The sequence below is a fragment of the Lynx rufus genome, unplaced genomic scaffold (genome assembly GCF_022079265.1).
Source record: "Lynx rufus isolate CCGP_SWC_20201006 ecotype Redwood Valley unplaced genomic scaffold, mLynRuf1.p SCAF_2, whole genome shotgun sequence".
In the NCBI taxonomy this organism is placed as follows: Eukaryota; Metazoa; Chordata; class Mammalia; order Carnivora; family Felidae; genus Lynx; species Lynx rufus.
In genome coordinates this window covers 18,299,817-18,319,775 of record NW_025814834.1, presented here as the reverse complement: position 1 = coordinate 18,319,775, position 19,959 = coordinate 18,299,817, and the positions used below count along the sequence as shown (strand labels likewise).

General features: G+C 58.0%; 1 protein-coding gene across 2 annotated transcripts in view; it reads left to right on the top strand.

Moving 5' to 3' along the window:
• SPEG (striated muscle enriched protein kinase) overlaps window positions 1-19,959 on the top strand; it is a 55,672-nt gene continuing 35,713 nt past the window's right edge. Inside the window, exons 1-7 of one of the 2 annotated variants that reach the window (XM_047085138.1) lie at window positions 1-379; window positions 9,204-9,233; window positions 9,819-9,908; window positions 9,992-10,328; window positions 13,168-14,471; window positions 16,314-16,457; window positions 16,764-16,946. In XM_047085138.1, coding sequence (XP_046941094.1) covers window positions 1-379; window positions 9,204-9,233; window positions 9,819-9,908; window positions 9,992-10,328; window positions 13,168-14,471; window positions 16,314-16,457; window positions 16,764-16,946 — 2,467 coding nt within the window. The remainder of the gene's footprint in view (window positions 380-9,203; window positions 9,234-9,818; window positions 9,909-9,991; window positions 10,329-13,167; window positions 14,472-16,313; window positions 16,458-16,763; window positions 16,947-19,959) is intronic. The other variant, XM_047085139.1, reaches the window with a different exon arrangement.

Genomic DNA, 19,959 nt, shown 5'->3' with positions numbered 1-19,959 from the left:
ATGCAGAAAGCCCGGGGCACGCGAGGCGGGGACGCGGGCATGAGGGCACCCCCCAGCCCCGGGGTGCCCCCGAAGCGAGCCAAGGTGGGGGCCGGCGGAGGGGCGGCGGCCGGGGCGCCGGTCTTCCTGCGGCCCCTGAAGGACGCGGCGGTGTTGGCAGGCAGCGACGTGCGGCTGCGGGTGGCGGTGAGCGGGACGCCCCAGCCCAGCCTCAGCTGGTTCCGGGACGGGCAGCCCCTGCCCCCACAGGCCCCTGAGCCCAGCTGCCTGTGGCTGCGGAGCTGCAGGGCGCAGGACGCCGGCGTGTACAGCTGCAGGGCCCAGAACGAGCGGGGCCAGGCCTCCTGTGAGGCTGTCCTCACGGTGCTGGAGGTCGGAGGTAATGGGGAGGCGGGGGTGCCCGGTGGGGAGGGGTGCTCGGAGCCGGACAAGGACTGCCAGGCAACGTGGGGAGGTCCCGGTGCACCCAGGTCTCTTCCCAGGTGCTCGGGCTTCTTAGCTGTGCTGACCCAGAAGTGCCCATCAAGAGGAAAGTGTGTGCTGGGGGGAAAGGGGTGTCAGAGTAGAGAGGTTTCCCCCACAGGAAGGTCAGAGGTCAAGGGTCAGCATTTGCTAAGCAAAACCTGAGCCCCACTCAGGCCTCTCTGGGACTTCCATAGCGAAAGCCCTCCTAGTTTCCAGTAAAGAGAGTCCTCCTGGGGAAAAATCGTCTTCATCAGCTCAGATAACTTAGACCTGGGACCCCTGACAGGTGTGCACATGTCTGAAAGAGGGGCGGGCTCCCCAGGTCCCACTGCGATGTGAAGGGATGGGTCAGAGCTCCTCACAGTCCGTTGCTGGGGAGGGTTGGTGTAATGGGCACCAGGCTAGTTAGAAGAAGCCAGTGGGTAGACGATTATGAACAGAGTACAGAGCATCAGAGAGTGAAGCTAGGTCTGGGGGCTCCCCGGTGTGCAGGGAGGAGGGTGCTTGAGAATCCACGTGCAAGGGTGTGCACGTGCATGTGCGTGTGTACCTATGCGGGCCGTGGAGGGGTCTGGTGGCACAAGCAGTTGAGGGATGGGGGTTTGTGGAATTGGGATGGAAAGCCAATCGGCCATGTATGTCTACCTGAGGTTCAGAGGGCGTGGAAAGAGGATGCTCAGGCCTGTGCTTGGGCCCCTGCCCATGTGGGGGTAGAGTGCCAGGCTCGTGTGTGAAGGGACAGATGCCGATCTGAGGCAGAAGGGAGGGGACCGAGATTGGGCCTGGTCCTCAGGGTCCTGCTGGGGCTGGTGTGGGGGCCAGGCCAGGGCGGACTCTCCCGGGGTCAGTGTCTGGGTTTCCTTAATTTTCTCAGCCCCTAAGCCAGCCAGTTCTTCTCTGCAGACAGAACCAGAATCCTGGGGAAGTAGGCTGGAGTTGGGGAGATGGCAAAGAGCATGGGGATCACTGATCACTGAGTGTGTCCCAGGCATCTTCAACAGGGAATTCTCATTCCAGCTGGGTGGTGTTGTGTAGGGGTGCACCCTTGGGTAGACACAAGGAGGAGGCACAAGGATGGGGGACCTCGGTAGCTGACTCTGAGTTACAGCGTGTCGGAAGATGGAGCAGGGGCTCAACCTCCCTTTGTCAGCATCCCCCCTCTCTCCTGCGTGCCACCCTGCTCACCCCCACCGTCTTCAACAACTGGTTCCTCGGACTTCCTGTGGCCAAGCCTGGGACGGAGAGGGTCAAGGCTGGCTCCTCTTGATTAGCCTTGTACTTGGCCAGGCGCAGGAGTCGGGGAAGAAGACCCATCCTGGTAGTGCTCTGAACTGGGGGAGGATCGGAGTCCTTGGGGATCTGGTCCCCTTGGGGCAAAGTGGACCGAAAACAGAACATAAACCGAAGTGCATGATAGATAGGTTGGTGAGAATACAGTCTGGGGGAGAGAGATTTTAGGGAGGGGAAAGGAAGCACTGAGGAGTGCCATATTTGTTTCAAGTTGAAACGACCACAGAGAACAGTAGCTCCAAATACTTCCTTTTGTAGGCGAGGACACTGTAGTCCAGAGTGGAGAAAGATCTGCCAGAAAAATATTGCTAGTTATGGCCACCCCAGAACTAAGAGCCCATTCCTCCTGGTTTCCACCTTGGGGGCTTTTTACCACTCAAGGAGTTCTGGAGGTAGGAGAGAGAAAGAGAAAGGGAGGGCAGCTGTCCATTGTATGGGGAGTAGCCCAGACCTTCTCTTTCAGAGGAGAGCCTTCTAGCCTGCTCTGGTTCCCCAGAGTGGGGAGAGTGACAGGGTGCTAGAGCCCTCCTGCAAGATGTGTTTCCTCAGTCCCTCTGTAAACTGGGTAGCATGGTTGGCAGGGCTGAATGCTGGCGGGGCGTATCTAGATAGAGGCCAGGAGGATGGTCTCCAGGCTGCGCTGGTGGAACAGCACGTTTGAGAGGCGTGGGGTAGGAAAGGACCCTAGGTGCCCCGGGGACTGGACTTGGGGCCTTTTGACAGTTATGTTAAAACAGAAAAAGGAGTGGGCTGCAGCAGGTCATAAGTCACGTTTGAGAGCTTTTTCGTACGGGCAAAATCTTTACCCCAAGACCAGTCTTATTTTTTATTTATTTATTTATTTATTTATTTATTTATTTATTTATTTATTTACGAGAGAGAGGCAGAGGGAGAGAGAGAGAATCTTAAGCCGGCATCCTGCTCAGCACGGAGCTCCATGCAGGGCTCGACCTCACAACCCTGAGATCATGACCTGAGCCGAAATCAAGAGTCAGACCCTCAACCTACTGAGCCACCCAGGCGCCCCTACCCCAAGACCAGTCTTATAATTATTATCAGTTGGTAATTATTCTTGGTGGTAATCTGTAATGTTATGAAGAGCTCCGCAGTACTGCATGGCAGGTGACACATTATCATATCTGTTGATATATAATTGAAGTCCCATAGCAACCCTGGGGGAGCTGGTGGAGAGGATTAAATGTCATGTCTTATACAGATAGAAGGTGGCTCAGCTGGATTTTGGGGGGGATCTGATTCGCTGCAAAGAACTAGGTGCTTAACTACTACTCCCCTTTCACATGATTTGGGGGAGGGCAGGGGGCTTTGCTTGGTGGTGGTGGGGGACTGACTGCATGAGTCTGGCTTCCTCCTCCTCCTATTGCCCAGTCCCCTCCACCCCACCCCTGCCCCCCGCCCCCCGCCCCCACTGCCAGTCCCTGCAGTTACAGGTCTTGGTCAGAGGCAGCTGGGCCAGCGGCTCAGCATTGCTCAGACTTACTCATGGAAAACTTTTCTTGGTGGGGATCGACAGCAGGAGGACTTCAGGGTTCTCGAGGAAGCCAAGCCAGGACCTGGCTGCAGAAGAAGGAGGCAGTTTCCTGGCTGGGATTGCTGTCTGGCTCCGGAAGACAGGGTGATGCTAAGGCTCCTGGCACTCCTCCTGAGATGTTAGCTCAAGGATGGAGGCATATTGGCATGGCTTGGGGAGACTGAGGCCTTAAGAAGACAAGTGGGCCACAGGCTGGAGAGTTTGGAGGATGGGACACAAGAGAGTGGGATTTGGGGTGTAGAAATGAGGAAAGACCAGGAATAGTGAAGATGGCAGACATGCAAGCTACCTGTAGAATCCTTAGCATGTGTACAGAACCCTCTATCATTCCATTATTTAATCTTCTAAGCCTAGATTACTGTTGTGATGGTTACACATAGAAGAAAACTGGCGTTCCAAGAGGGAATTGACTCAAGGTCACATGCCTAAGAGAGGTGTCAGAGCCAGATCTGAAAGCCAGGTCTTTGGGTTCAGGTCCACGTTGCCTGTCCTCAGGAAGAGAAGCATGGGAAGACTAAAGGCAAGGATCTATCATCACTAACCGTCCTTCTCCCAACCATATCCCCAAAGCCATCTTCTGGCCCGTAGCTGGTCCAAGATAGGTGGGCATTCTCTTTCATGACTGGGTTGTGGAGCTATGTGCAAATCAAGTGACCAGAACAAGCACCACCCTCGAAGCTTGGGACATGTGTGGTTGGAGGTGGAGGCTTAAAGGGCAAGGGGTAAGGAGGACAAGGCATAGCCGAGAGAAGGGGCAAGCTGACAGTGCTTACCCTGTTAGTTGCATGTTGTGTAGCTGGAGTCTGGAAGACTCTGGTTTCAATCAGAAGGGCCAAAGGTCAACAGATAGGAGTGGACCATGCTGGGGACTTGAGAGCATGGAGAGGAGAGTTTAGAGACAGGGAGAGAGGGCTTGTTCAGCAAGGAAAAGGTGGGAATACACCAGAACCTGTGTTGAGGAATATTCTGCAGTTCTCTTTTTCACCAGGAATTTGGAATGTCTGGATGAAAAGCCAGGAGGAGACTAGTATGGAGTTGGGAATGGGTGGGGAGAGTGTCGCCATCCATTCATGCCCAGGCCTCATCAGGTAGGGGAGGAGGAGCCAGAGTGGCAGCAGTGAGGAGCCCTGGGATAAAAGAGAGACAGGAGCAGAGAAGCCCCAAAGTAGCCAAAGCCCATGCAGGAGAACTTTCCTGAAGCCAGGGAAGGCTCTCCTGGGAAGATCCTGAGTGGAACTTGAAATGGCCATTGCTCCAGCTATTTCTTAGGAAAGGGTCTGGGTCTGGACAGAGGAGGGAGGAGGGCTCGATGAATGAGCTGTTCCAGGAAGCTTTACCATGCCTGCCCCCACCATCCCCAGCTCTGCCCTCCCCTCTCATTTTATCGAGTGTCTACTGTGGGCCAGGCACTGTTTCAGGTGCTTGGGCTACACGAGAGGAGGGGAAACCCCCAAGTTCCTGTCCTAGAGATTACATCCTAGTGAGGGGAGACAGACGATATGCAATCAACACAATAAATAAGTAAAAATATTATAGTATGTCAGAAATGCAGAGCAGGGTAAGCAAAAGGAGGGAAGGGAGAAACTGGACCTTCCAGGAAGGAAAGAGAAGAGGCAAGGAGGAGGGGAGTGGGTGCATCTGGCTCTGAGGAGGGTCCGTGTGAGAGATCGGGCATGGCATGATGAGCTGGGCTTTCTTTGGAAGGGGAAATGCTAGCAGTGTGGGAATTGGAAGTCTGGGTTTGGGGAAATGACAAAGGGGCACACCTGTCCAGCCATGGAGGGGAAAATGGGGCAATCTAGGGCCAGCTGGGGGTGGCCCACCCTGCAAGCCTATCGCAGGCCAGCCCTGTGGGGGTGAGCAGTGCAGACCCAGAACAGGAACACAGAATCCCACAGGCCTGTCCTCGGCCCAGCTGTCCCGTCACTCACGCCCGCTGCCCATTGGTTATTTTTGCTATGGAATGTGCCAGCCCCTCGGATTCTCCTGGGGAACAGGGGCTCAAGTTACCCCCTCTCCTCACTCAGCTTCCCCATCTGTGAGTGGGTGTGTTTGGGGGTGGGCAGGAAAAGCGCCTGTGGGTGTCCAGGGTGCTCTGACTGGAACCGATATGGACGCACACGTGTATGCTCTGAGTGTACATCCCCATGCACATGCCTGTACATGCGACATTTGCCTTTGGGGTTCTGGGAAACAGGACCACCTGTGTGCGCCCAGAATGTACAAGACATGACTTTAAACTAAAAAAAAAAAAGGTCCATAAATTCAAATAACTTCAGAAGCCCAGTAGAAATTGATAACAGAGAGGTATTGTCGTCAGGGGCTGAACTTGAAGGTCCATGCCCCACCTAAAATAGAGTGCAGGCTAAACAAAACTCATCAGTTGGCTGTGTATTTATTTTGGACCCCTGTTTTAAAGAAATAAAGTTAGGGAACATACTGACTTATTAGCATGTGAGGCTTTATTGCATAGTGGTCAATAACTCGGTCACAGTGCTTGGGTTAGAATCCTGGCTCCCCCAGTGATTGGCTGTGTGACCTTGGGCAAATAACTTCTCTCTGCCTCAGTCCTGCCTCTCATTGTAAAGCTTAAATGAATTGATTCATGTAAAAGTGCTTAGCACAATGCTCAGTACATACTAAGCATGCAGTAATTGTTAATGAAGATGACTTTGTAGTCACAGCTCAGAAGCCAGGAATGGCACTACTTGTGTATGCTGGGGTGGGGATTTGGATCTAGAGGACAGGGTGACACAGAACCTGTATGGCTTTGGCTAAGTGATAGGACTTCTCTGAGCCTTAGTCACTTGTCAGTTAAATGGAGCCTGTTAAATGTCCATAAGGGGTTGTTGTCAATGAGGTAACATTTATAAAGTGTCTGGCACTTAGTAAATGCTTAAGAAACTTAGTTATAATGACTGCTGGGTGGGGGGAAGGAAGGGTTGAGTTTTGTGTAGGCAGAGTGTGCATGGTTCTGAATGGGAGAAGGACAAAGGAAGCCTGGGAGTACACTCACCTATGAATGAGAAAATGGGTCCTATTTGTGAATAATAGTACCTCTGGGCACCTTAGCTGGTGTGTATGTGTGTGTGTGTGTGTGTGTGTGTGTGTGTGTGTGTGTGTATGCGCCACGGGGTAGGGACAGAGTACCTACCATCAAGAGACTCTAGGGTCCTCTCTGGCTCTCCTGAGGAGCCAGAGGGTTTTTAGTCTCGGTCCATGGCAGCACGGAGCCCCCACCCACCAGGACTTTTACCCAGTGTGCGACCTAGACGCCCCCGCCCGGCGCTGTGGCCCTGCGGCGTGTTCCCGCGGTGACGAGTTCGGTACTGCCTGGCACAGTGGAGTGTGCGCATGTTTGTGGAGTGAGCAAGTCGAGATGCGGCTGACCTTCCAGAGCGGCCCCGCGGGACTCGAGTGGGGGTGGCGTGGAGACCGCGTCGGGCCGCCAATGAGAGGGTGGCCCGAACTCTCATAGGGGCCACTGCACCCCATTCTGTGCCTCAGTTTCCCCATGTGCCCAGGGCCCGGGAGGCAGGTGCGGGGCGGGGGTGACCGGAGGCAGGTGAGCGCCGCCCCGGAGGTCGCAGGGGAGCAGGCCTGGGAAGGGGCGCCAGGTGGGGTGCAGGCTGGCGGGGGAGGGGCGGGCTCTGGACGCCGCCGCCGCCGCCGCCGCCGCCGCTGCCGCCGCCGCCTTCCCCCCGCCCGGGCTCCAGCGGCCCCGCGGCTCCTTCCGCCACCGGCGCCGGCTCCCGCCCGCTCCCCCGCTCGCCCCCGGCCCCGCCTCCGACTCCGCCCCGCCCCCGCCCGTCCCCTCCTCGCCCGGCCGCCGGCGCGGCCCCCTCCCCCGCCATGAAGAAGCTGTGGGTGAAGAAGCGTTTCCAGGTGAGGGCTCCGGGGGCGGGCGGCGCCGGGAGGGGGCGGGCAGGGCTGGGCGCCCCAAGGGAGGGCGGGTCACCGCGGCCGGGCCCCGGGGGAGGGGGCGCCGGGGCCGCGCCCGCCCCACCCAGCGGCCCAGGGCCGCGGCCGGGCGCGCTGTGGGGGGCTCCCCAGACTGCGTGCCGCGCGCGCCGGCCCCTCCCCGTGCCGAAGGGCAGACCCCCAGTTGCCCGCAATCCCCGCGACCCCCCGGGAAGGCCCCCGCCGCAGTTCGGCGTGGAGCACCCACTGGCTTCTTTGCCACCCCGTCCCCTCTCGCCTCGGTCCAACCCCGGCCCCCCGCCCCGGCTTTCCCCAGCCCCCCCACTCTGGAGCCTTCCATCTTCCCGAGCTCCTGGAAGCAACGCACAGGGATCCGCGCCGAGCGCAGTAAATTCCCTAAGCCCTGCCCTGTCCTCCGCGTACCCGGGCCTCCTTCCTGCATTCGTGAGGCTCCGGCCCTTGGGGGACTTTGCCTTCTGCTCCCCCATCACCCTCCCCGCCCGCTTGACACCTATTTCAGGTATCTGTCCTCACCCACCTACCCCCCCAAGCAGGAATCTGTGCCCTCGTCCCTCCATCTCCCAGTCATCCAAGCACCCCCCCACCCGCCCTCTATTCCTTCACGTCAGTCAGCTTCCTATTTTATCCCCTAGCTTCTATCTCGGGGGGGGGGGGTGTCGCTCAGGTCCCCAGTCCTGTGAGCCTCTGTCAGAGTCCCAGCATTTGACCCACAGCTTTGCTGTCCTCTCTCTCCTTCCTCCTCTGCTCCTCCCCAGAGCCAAGCTGGGTAGCCAGCCTGGAGCTCCTGCTGGGAGGGCTGAAAGGCTGGGAAGAGTGGAAACATTCCCTACTGGGGAAGCTGGCTGCCCTAAGTCTCTGTGCATTACCACCGCCCCCCCCCCCCCGCCCCACCCCAGCCCCTGGACCGAGTTTCTGTTTAATATAGAGGTTTCGATGGGAAGTAAGGGACATCAGGAGTGAGCCTTCCCCTCAACAATTCATTCTGGCTTTTCTCTTTCAGAAAACCGGCCACTCCCGCCGGGCCTTTGGCCGACTCACCCATGGTGCGTGGACCATGGGCTCCTTGCTCTAGCCCATGCCCACTCCTTTTCTTGGTCCATGTCCCTTCATGAGGCACCCAGGCCCGGAAGACAGCCCATGAGATGTGGGATCCCCCAGTACACATCCATACCCACTCAAGAAGGTGCCCCGTACCCTCTGAGAGAGAACCTAACAATGGCGGGGGAGGGGGGGGACTCACTAGCACACCCCAACATGGGCCTGGGCTCAGGGTTCTCCATCTGTGGGGCCAAGTGGTGATGAGCTCACTGCCATGCTTTGACAACCAGCACGTGGCTCCTGCTTGTCATAGCACTCATAGAGAAACTGAGGCACAGAACCTGATAGAACCTGGGAAAGTTAAAAATATGCCCAGGAAACTTTGCTTCTCGCCTAACCACTGGGCATTGTTGAGGACCACTCAGAAGTAGAAGAGAGGGATCAGGAAGAGGGTAGCTGTCACATCATGATGCAGAACAGGTGGGGAGATTGGTTTGCAAGGAAGGGTCAAAGCACAGCGCAAGTATTTTAAGGAGGGTGGGCCTAACCCCTAATGGGGGGCCTGGGTCTGTGACTGGGCTCAACACAAGCAGATGTATGTGTGTACATGTGTGTGCGTGGCCAGTGGCAGCACCAGTGAGAGTGCCAAGGGTACAGAATTGCTGGGGTAGTTGGAATAACCAGTCTAAACAGGTGTGCTCCCCAGCTGGGCACAGTGGGAGCCTGCAGGCAGTCAGGATGAGAGATGCTTTGCCCATTCCAGGTGCCTCCCTCCCCCTCCCCCATCCCCACAGGGCATTTCTGGGCACTGGGTACCCTCATGCCCCCTCTGTCCTGCCTACCCACCACGCCCTACACCACAAACGTTCTGATAACAGTCTGTCCATGTCTCTCTCCTGCTGCTCCTATGGAAGCGAAGTTTTCCGCTCCTGCAGAAAGCAAAGTTACGGTAGGAAACTGGCTCCTGCCCTAGCCCTCCACTCCCCTCTCCCTGCCCGATCCTGGCCTCTCCTCACCCTGCCTCAGCTGCACCCTGATGTGTTCCGGCTGGCTTGGGGTGGAGGACAGGCTGGCCCTGCGGTTGGTCAAGTGCCCTGACAGTACGACTCTGAGGTGACTCCCCTTTGTTCCTGGAGTATTGGAACCCACACTTTAGAGCCTTGGAACCTAGGATCTTGTTGTTTGGGGGCTGCACAGGAACCTAAGCTATCACTGACCAGGGAGGAGGGGAGGGCTGAGACCCTGGTAATCCATTAAGTGGCTGGGAGGGGGGATGGTAGGTGGCTTTGAGAGCACTACCAGGGAGGCAGGGGTGAGTAGCCAGGGGCGCCGAGGTGAAGCCACGGGACTGGCCTGAGCAGCCCAGGAAGGGCAGGGGGACATGGGGGAGCAAAAGAGGGGAGAAGATAGGTGTGGAAGCCGTGCTGGTGGTAAGATGGAGCCTGCTGGGTGGGGGGGAGGCGGGAGGAGACACAGGGAAGAGTTGGAGGCAGAGGGAGGAGGGCCCTGCCCACACAGACCCCTTCTTCTCCAGACTCGGAGACGGGCGAGGATGACATCAGCGATGTGCAGGGGACCCAGCGCCTGGAGCTTCGGGATGACGGGGACTTCAGCACCCCCACGGGTGAGCTATCTGGGCTGCTCTAAGAGCAGGCAGGCGGGCTTCCTACAAGAGGTGCCCGGGCTTCACCGTGCTCCTTTCTCTAGGGGGCTCCGACACCCTGGTGGGCACCTCCCTGGACACACCCCCGACCTCCGTGACAGGCACCTCAGAGGAGCAAGTGAGCTGGTGGGGCAGCGGGCAGACGGTCTTGGAGCAGGAAGCGGGCAGCAGGGGTGGCACCCGCCGCCTCCCGGGCAGCCCAAGGCAAGCACAGGCAACCGGGGCCGGGCCACGGCACCTGGGGGTGGAGCCGCTGGTACGGGCGTCTCGAGCTAATCTGGTGGGCGCAAGCTGGGGGTCAGAGGATAGCCTTTCGGTGGCCAGTGACCTGTATGGCAGCGCATTCAGTCTATACAGAGGACGGGCGCTCTCGATTCACGTGTAAGTAATGGCCTCACCCAGGCCTGCACTGTTCCACCTCACCATGCTGTCCTGCACTGCCCCTCACCACCCCGTCAGCCTTCATCCCCACCTCCCCTGCACCATCCATCCCTCTGTGCACTTCTCCACCGCCCCTGCTTCCACCCTGGCCCCAGCTACCCACTCTGTCCTCCCACACTTTCCGTCTCCCTCCTGTGCCGTCACCACCCACAGCCTCCTGTTCCCACCGGCCCTGGCTTCCCCCTGCCATCGCCATGGTCTCGTGGACCCCTCTGTCCCTTCCTCGTCCCCTCCAAGATCTCCACTTTCCCAGGGGCCCTCTCTCACCTCGCCCATTCAGGCTCCAGTTGTCCCCCAGATTTCCCCCCCCCCAGGGCCCCCTCCGTGCCTGCTGTCTCAGCAGCTGCTGCCTTTTCTTCTCTCTGCACATTCCTGTTCCCATGTGGGCCTTTTTCTGGGAGGAACGGAACCTTTCCGCAAGGCAGCTCCCGAGAGAGCAGGAGAGCAAGGGAGCAAGAGCGCAGCCGGGAGAGAGAAGAGAGTGAGGTGGTCAGGGAGTAGATGGGGCCAGGGGCCTGGGAAGGCAGGAGGATGTGGGGTGTGTGGGAGGCAGGGGTGGGCAGGGAGGGATGGAATCAGGGGGCTGGGGTGGAGGTAGAGGGCTGAGTGACGGAGGCTAGGAGCATGTGATGACCTGGTGGGAAATGCCTGTGGGGGGGGGGGCGTGGGAGGGATGAAGGTTGTCGTGGCAGGGGGTGGCAAGGAGCGGAGGTGTTTGGAGTGAGGCATTGGAGCCATTTTTAGAGATTTGGGGGCTGGCAGATACAGGAGGGAGTGCTATAGTAGAAGAGGGGAGTGGCTGATGGTAGAGGTATTGGGGGACATTTGGGGAGCTGAGAGGGGCCTAACTTGTGATGGGTATGAGAGTGTGGGGGAGGGACCATCATGGAGGAGGAAGAAGGAGCCTGGTGGAGGGAGGCTGTTTTGAAGGTGGTTGGAATGGCTAGCGGTAGGCAGGGGAGAGGTCTGGGGCAGGGGAGGCTCCCTTGCTTTATCTGGTTGGCATTAGCCAGGCACTCCTGGGCCCTGGACTCGCTTTTTCCTTCCCTGCCTTCCTTTGCCAGGCCTCAGCCTAAGCCTGGAGTTGCTATGGCAACTTCAGAGGAACCCATTTCCTTAGCGGTGTCTGTGGTACAGAGGCTGGCCTGGAGCTCAGAACTGCCAGCAAGAGGCCTCCTCTGCTGTCCCCGTTTTCTTTCCAATGCTTTACCCAGTTCCCAGAGGCCATTCATCAGGGACTCTGCTCTCTGCTGTCCCTTCCCCATAGTAAACTCTGCCTCCCTGCAGGTGGCTGGCTGAGATTCTGTTCCCTCAGGACACTGTGGATTGCTCTTCTACCCATCATCCTCCCCTCCCCCCCCCCACCTTGCAGTCAGAGGTGGGGTCTGCAGTGTGGGTGGCTGACCCAGGTAGTCTGAAACATCCGTACACTCAGGCACCTGCTAGAACTTCTGCTTGTGGCTGGTACCCTATTTCTCCTCCCTTCTGTGCCCTCAGAATCCTAGACATTTGCAGGGAATAAGGGCTCAGGAGTCAGACCACCTGGGTTTCAGTCCCGATACCAGCCATTTCCTAGCTGTGTCACCTTGGTAAGGCACTTTTCCTCTTTAAGCCTCAATTTGTTCATCTGTAAATGGAAGCAGTAACGCTTCCTATCTCGCAGGATTGTTGTAAGGATTAAGCGGCTCAGTGCACCTTAAGCATATTTAGTCCACGCTTTGGCACACAGTGAGTACTCAATGAGCCATTTCCTAAGTTTTTAGTAAGCTCTCTCCAGTGAGTCAGGTATGATGTTAATATCTCCGATTCCTTTCCTTGCCAATCCTTCTGTTTGATGTGTTCCCCAAGAATCCAGATAGGGGAAACTGAGGCCCAGCTCTTGGGCATCAAAAGCTCTGGGGGTGAGAGGGGTACTCTGAGCTGACCAGCTCATTCCCTCTTCCTCTTCTCCCACACCCCCCTCTTCAGGCCCACGCAGTAGTTATTTCTGAGCTGAGTTATTTCGGAGCATACCCCTTTGGGGAGCTTCTGTGCTGGGTGGGAGGAAGGTGGCGGAGGTGGGTGAGGGGGTTCAAAGGATTCAAGGTAATTTTCCCAGAGGCAGGAGGAAGTCAAAGGCCTGTAATGGGGGCAGATTGATCAAAGAGAATGGGAACCTGGGTATTCTAGTCTCCCACCCCAGGGACTTCAGCTGCCACCTGCTGCGTTGTGTCAGCACTGGCAAGGGGCTTAGGTCTGAGTAGGTGCTAGGTAGTCCCTGGGATAAGGGTGTTGCCCCCCGAAGGCTAGTGCCTATTCTTCTAGAGGCCACTGTGAAAGGGGTATGTCCTGCTAAGGATGGGCAGGGCTGCGGGGGCCAGCTGGGGGCTGGAATGAGTGGGAGGCTGCATTCCTGAGAGGGCCCCTCCCCATCCAACCCTCCTGCCTTTCTTCACCATCCTTTGGGTCCTAAGCTCATTCTTTTCTCTCCCACCGCTCCGTTCTGTTTTTGCTGTTTCCCAGCTTCCGGGGCTGGGGGGAGGGGACTGGCCAGAGCCCGGGATGCTGAGTCTGTACTTGGGCCCAGCCACCAGACCAGTCTTCTGGTGCCAGGGCAGCCAGCCTCTCCCCAGCACCTGCTATGGCTGTGCCTTCCTCTTGGGGGGAGGGGGCAGAGGGTCTGACCCATGTCACCCCCAAGCCTTCCCAGCATGCCCCACCGTCCAATTCCTATGACGAGCTGAAGGTCTAGGAGGGGAGATCCCTAAATCTTCTACCCCTCTTCCTCTTGGTTCTGCAGCAGCGTCCCTCAGAGCGGATTGCACAGGGAGGAGCCTGATCTTCAGCCTCAGCCGGCCAGTGAGGCCCCGCGTCGCCCCGCCCTACCGCCTCCCTCCAAATCCGCGCTGCTGCCCCCACCGTCCCCTCGGGTGGGTAAGCGGCCCCCGCCGGGACCCAGCGCCCAGCCCCCCGCCACCCCCACATCGCCCCACCGGCGCACGCAGGAGCCTGTGCTGCCGGAGGACGCCACCGCAGAAGAGAAGCGAGGGAAAAAGTCCAAGTCGTCGGGGCCCTCGCTGGCGGGCACGGCAGAGTCCCGGCCCCAGACACCACTGAGCGAGGCCTCTGGCCGCCTGTCGGCGCTGGGCCGCTCGCCCAGGCTGGTACGTGCCGGCTCCCGCATCCTGGACAAGCTGCAGTTCTTCGAGGAGCGACGGCGCAGCCTGGAGCGCAGCGACTCGCCGCCGGCGCCCCTGCGGCCATGGGTACCCCTGCGCAAGGCCCGCTCACTGGAGCAGCCCAAATCCGACGGCGGAGCGCCTTGGGGCACACCCGGGACCTCGCAGGAGGAGCTTCGGGCGCCGGGGGGCAGCGTGGCCGAGCGCCGCCGCCTGTTCCAGCAGAAGGCAGCCTCGCTGGACGAGCGCACGCGGCAGCGCAGCCCGGCCTGTGACCTTGAGCTGCGCTTTGCCCAGGAGCTGGGCCGCATCCGCCGCTCCACGTCGCGGGAGGAGCTGGTGCGCTCTCACGAGTCCCTGCGCGCCACGCTGCAGCGGGCCCCGTCCCCCCGAGAGCCTGGCGAGCCCCCGCTCTTCTCCCGGCCCTCCACTCCCAAGACCCCTCGGGCAGAGAGTCCCGCCGCCGCCCAGCCACCCCCTCCGAGCGTCACGGGGAAGCTCGGGGACGAACAGGGGAGGCCCAGGAGCCGCGGGCCGGCGGGCAGGACAGAGCCGGGGGAAGGCCCGCAGCAGGAAGTCAGGCGCCGGGACCAGTTCCCGCTGACCCGGAGCAGAGCCATCCAGGAGTGCCGAAGTCCCGTGCCGCCCCCCGCCGCCACCGATCCCCCCGAGGCCAGGACGAGAGCGCCCCCGGGTCGGAAGCGGGAGCCCCCAACGCAGGCCGTGCGCTTCCTGCCCTGGGCCACGCCGGGCCAGGAGAGCACTGCTGTGCCCCAGACCTTGGAGAAGAACAGGGCGGGGCCTGAGGCCGAGAAGAGGCTCCGCAGAGGACCGGAGGAGGACGGTCCTTGGGGGCCCTGGGACCGCCGAGGGGCCCGCAGCCAGGGCAGAGGTCGCCGTGCCCGGCCCACCTCACCTGAGCTCGGTAAGGCCTCGGCGAGGGCTGAGAAGGTGCTGAGTGAGACCTGGGTGGGAGGACGTTTGGGGAGAGCGACGCTGCTGGGCGGTTGAGAGGGCGGGCTTCACAGGGAAAGCACCAGGTTCGAGTTTGAGTGAAGGTCTGTGAAGGTCCTTGTGCTGGAACCTGCCTGCTGGTGAGGCAGAGTGCGAGTGTGTTTTGGTGGAGGCTGGGGGGGAGCCGAAGAAAGAAAGGTGCCCAGATGCCTGCCGCAGGTGCCCTGGGTCCAATGGCCAGCTGGGTCAAGGACCTAACCATGGTGGGAGGCATTGCTGGGAATCTAAGGAGCCCCTCCAAACCCCACTCCTCTGTGGGGGAAGAGATGGAAAGCCATCTCAATAAATAATGTGTCAGGCCCCTGTTCCAGGCGAGCTTTGGGCCCGCCACCTCTCATCTGTGCCCTTTCATCCCAGCGCCATCCCCTGACCCACCTGTGGCCACTGAGATCTGACCCGGTCTATCACCTCGCTGCCTCTCTCCCATCCTTGAGTCCTTGTGTGGCTGTGCTGACCGTAGATACATGCCAGCCTGTGTGTTGTCTCCCAGTCGTCCTGTGGATGGTGGCCAACAGCCAGAATGCCCCTGCTCCTAATTCTGCTCACCCTGAACATCAACTCAGGGTCCACTCCTGGATGGAGACCTAGGAAGCCATCCTTGACTCACTCGCACCCCCTGCTGCTTCCCCAGGCCAGATGCCTGTGTTCACTGCTCCCAGGACCCTTGTCAGAGTTGCTTTCGTTTCACTTACCACCTTGTATTTTTCTTCATCAAAGTTAATTTATTTTTAATTTAAGTATTACCATCTCAAAGTTTTAAAAAATAATTAGGTACCTGTCCATTGTCCTATTGGCCACATTATTGCATACCACAATACAGGTGTTGTATTAACTGGGAGCTTAGGGATGTTGTTTTATTTTAATTTGTATGTCAGCTGTGTAAGATGTTGAGTGTTACTTATCAGCTCCACCTTGCAGATAACAGAGCTGAGGCGCAGAGAGGTTATATCATTTGTCCAAGGTTATGGAGCTGGAAAACAGTGTGATTGGGAGTCTCGCTGCTCTTTTGGCTACATACGCTGTGCTTTGTTTAGCTTAAAGAATGTCAGAGTTGGGCCATTCTGGTAGAGGGATCCACTGCAGTGGGGTTGGAGGATATATTCGTGTGTACAAGCTTCCTGGAAGCAGGGAGTGCTTCTTCTTGTTGTATTCCTGGTACTCATACAGAGCTTAGTGCGCTGTAGGTACAGTATTACTGTTTGGTGGATGGTCAGAATCGACGCTGATTCGCGAGGCATCTCAGACGGCTGCTGGACCCACGTGCTGCTCCCTCTTGAATCCGGTGGCATCACTAATTTGGCAACTTACCACATGTTGTCCTGTGACAGCGGTATTACTGCTTAAGGCTTGGGTTGCTATTAGCTTGTACTCGGTCTCCTTGGCAGCTGGGAACACCTTGTGCACTCAGAGCACTTCCTAAAACAGGGCCTGATCTACCACCCTTGATGACTGATTTGTGGAAAGACGTGCAAGACTTCTTCCAGAAACCACAGTCGCTGTGGCTGAAGTTGAGAAGTCAAGCTAATGTGGAGTCCTGGCTGCCCTGTCCTGTTTGAGAACCTCTCTTCTGTCTTTTCCTCCCTGTTTCAGGACATTCAGGAGTGAGAGCCCTTGTTCCCCAAACCCCACCTTCTGGAAGCCCTTCTCTCTGGGTTTGGCTTTCTAAGATACAAGGCTGTCACCATCCCCTGTCCCCCTGAGTCATCCCCACAGAGACCATGTCCCCTTACCTCGTCACCCATGTCTCCGGCAGAGTCTTCAGATGACTCATATGTGTCCGCTGGAGAAGAGCCCCTGGAGGCCCCTGTGTTTGAGATCCCTCTGCAGAATGTGGTAGCAGCTCCAGGGGCAGATGTACTGCTCAAGTGTATCATCACTGCCAACCCCCCGCCCCAAGGTGAGCTCCAGGGCTGGGGCCAGGCTAAGGTTGAGACAGGGAGCGGGAGGTCCCCCGTCAGTCCTTGGAGGGAGGGGAAGGGGAGGAGGCACATCTGCCCCATGGGGCTGGCTGGACTTCTGTGTGTGTGTTAGGGGAGTTTTCCCAGAACCCCCTGGGGGGAGAGAGGGCAGGCCTGGGCTTCTGTGAGTGAGGGGCAGTCCTCAGGATTCCCTAGGGTTTGGGCTCTGTGTGGGGTGAGGGGAGATTTGCTCCAGTGGACTGCTGTGGGCCATGGCATCCAGTCACTCCGCTCCTTCCTCACAGTGTCCTGGCAGAAGGATGGGTCTGCGTTGCGCAGCGATGGCCGCCTTCTCATCCGGGCTGAAGGAGAGCGGCATACCTTGCTGCTCCGGGAGGCCCGGGCGGCCGATGCCGGGAGTTACACAGCCACCGCCACCAACGAGCTGGGTCAGGCCCGCTGTGCTGCCGCGCTGGCCGTGAGACCTGGTAGGGAGCCTGTGGGGCCCCGGGCGGGATGAGCCGTGACCCTTCCCACTCCCAGCCCAGAGCTCAGGTTCTCGACCAGCATGCACAGTCTGTTCTTAGATGTCACCTGCTCTGGTGGAAGCATTCTAAGTGGCCCAGCCTCAGAGCGGGGGCCGCAATCCCAAAGGCACACACCAGGCCGGCCAATTCATGAAGTCACTGAAATTTGTCTTTACGTATCCTCTAAATGCCATCCTCCGGTGGCATTTCCCTGAAAATGGTCCTGTGGGGAAAGCAACTTATCCTTGAGTCTCAGAGAAGAAGAACCTCTCAGCTCAGAGGGCTTAAAAGCCATCAGGAGCCTTCTGAGGTCTGAAGTAAAAAGAAGACCCTTCCCCACTCCCTCGCTCCTGTTGAACCCAAAGCCCTAAAGAGGGGGCAGCTGAGAGCACTGCTCTGGAGATGGCTGTGGCTCTGGCTGCTTTGTTTTCTATATTTACAAAAGCCCTCACTTGGTGTTGGACTACTTCCTTTGGGTGTAAGCCCGGTTTCTTTCAGGTTCGGGGCAGGGCCAGCCTGGCGTCAGTGTGTGTGGTTAGTTCTACTCATTCAGGTTGATGGGCCCAACGGTGTGCTGATCCTGGGCAGTGGGGGAGGGGTAGGTGAGGCTGGGTAGAAAGGAAAGACACAGACTCCATCCTCAAGGATGTTGCCATTGGGTCACCAAGCTTGATCAGAGGACCTAGGTTGGAGGACACTGCAGGGCAGAGGAACCCAGGTCCTAGAACATGGAGCAGAGCAGTCAGTCAGTGTTATGGGATGCTGGATTGAGAGGCAGATTTACAGCGGCAGCGGGAGGGGCTGGGCATGCCTGGAGGGGGGACAGCACACGCTGTTCTGTCCCTTTCTTTCACTCAGCTCGACAGGAGACAGGATTACAGAGCCTGTCTTGCTGTGGTCCCGGGGCTCCCGCACTTTTCACCATAACGGTGATTTTGGTGGGATCTGCCCTGAGCCCCAGTCCTGCATTAGATCCTTTTGTTTGCACCTGTCTGGCTTTGCAGACCAGCAGGTCTTCGTCTGCCTTAGCATACACACCTGTCCCAGGAGCCCATGTTTAATCTCTCTCCTCACCCCTCCCACCACGCTGAATCATGCCCGGCCCTCCATGGCACGTTTCCGGCCTTCCATCACCTCTGGGATCTGGCTTCTGACTCAGCTCCCAACTCTCCTCAGGGGGCCTGGGGCTGGCTCCAGGACTCTGGTCAATACCTGGCTTGGGCTGAGATCTGGTAAGGGGGTGGGGGGTGCCCTGCTACTGGCTTGTGGCCATTTGGGAGCCTTTTAAGGTTGGGAAAGCGGCTTGGGGCAAGGCAGCTGTCAGCACTTGACTGGGAGCTCTGTGTTTGTTGCACTGAACCTCCCTGTGCTTTGGTTTCCTCATTTGTAAACCAGAGATAATTATACCATCTTCACGAACAAAAGTAAATGTGTGAATGAGCTTTATGAACTGTAAAGCTGTAGACAAACATTAACTGTTAGCGTTATTAAGGGGTGCCGTTGTGCACAGGAGGTCAGGTCTCCACGAGCCTCCAGAAAGCTGCCTTTTCCTTTTCTGACCATTCTCCAGACTATCTGTGCCCTGGGGCCTCCTCCCCTGCTCTTGCCAGGCGCGCAGCCCCAGCCCCTCTATATTTCCCAGTGTTTGGGTCCTCAGCCTATGGTGGCATCTGTCTGCCCACCTCCCGCCATGGGGAGTCAGAAAAGCTTCATCTCATTAGTCAGCCACTAGTCAGTGTCTTTGCCCCCAGAGAGCAGCCCCCGTAAGTCATGCTGACTCGGCCCCAGGACTCCCTTGGCAGAAGCAGACTTTCTTCCCCTACAAGGCACTGTTTGGTCCAGAGTGGTTGGACGAGGGCCAGTGGACCTGGAGAGCAACAGAGTGGCTGGAACGATGGGGTGGCACAACGTTTGGCCAGGGCGGGGTCCCGGGCCTGGACTGTGTGCAGTGAGGGGGTGGGGCTAAGGAAGAGTGTCAGGCAGCGTGGCAGTGTGGCTGCCTGCAGGGCGGTGGGAGCCCGCCCAGGGAGGGGGTGCGTGGTGTCTGGTCGGAAGCGGCCTCCTGGAACCATCTCCCTTTCTCGTTCCTTAACCACCCACCCCAGGACCCTGGCAACCAGGGCTGACTGTGCAGTGCCCTCTTGGCATGCCCACCCCAAAAGGGCCTGTTCTGGAGAGCCCACAGATCTCAGTTCCTGGTTGGGAACCATGGGAATTAGGGAATGGGTAACTGGGCAATGTAGTTGCTCGAGTGCTGTGGTTTGAGGGGCAGGGTCTGGTTCCCTTCCACTCCGGCAGCCCCACCCCGGCCCCATGTCCCTTCCAGCCTGCCCCAGCCCACTGGGTACTGCTGAGACCACAGTCGTTCTCCCGAGGGCGTGTGTGTATTGCGGCGGGTGGTTGGGGAGTGTGAGAAGTATGCTTACCTGAAGTGAAGCATTCTCAGCTGCCTGCATCTGTCACACAAGCATCTATTGAGTACCAGCTGGGTGCCAAGTTCTACATCTCTCTGAACAGTTTTTTGTGTGTTTGGAGAGTGTCTTTTCACATCTCCTCTCTTACTTGAGCTACACTGCACCGTATATACCCCTTGGAGAGGTACATGATAGGTGGCGATGTTCTCATTTGACAGATAGGAAGACAGAAACAAGGAGAACGAAGTGACGTGGAGCTAGCGCTAGGCCAGCAGCCTTTACTGAGTACCTGCAATCTACCTAGGAATGTTGTAAGCAACAGGTGATCTGGGGTGATGGAAATAAGCTTAGGTGGATAGCAAATGAAAAGAACAAGGAGTTACCTTCTAGTCAGTGCTTCATATGTACCAGGGCCTGTGTTGATTGGCTTATCACATTTACTCTTGTCCCGGGAGGTAGGTTCTATTATTATGCCCACATTACACATGAGGAAGCTGAGACTTGGAAAACTTGAGCAAATTGCTCTGGAGAAATGCTGATCAATAGAACTTTCTGTGATG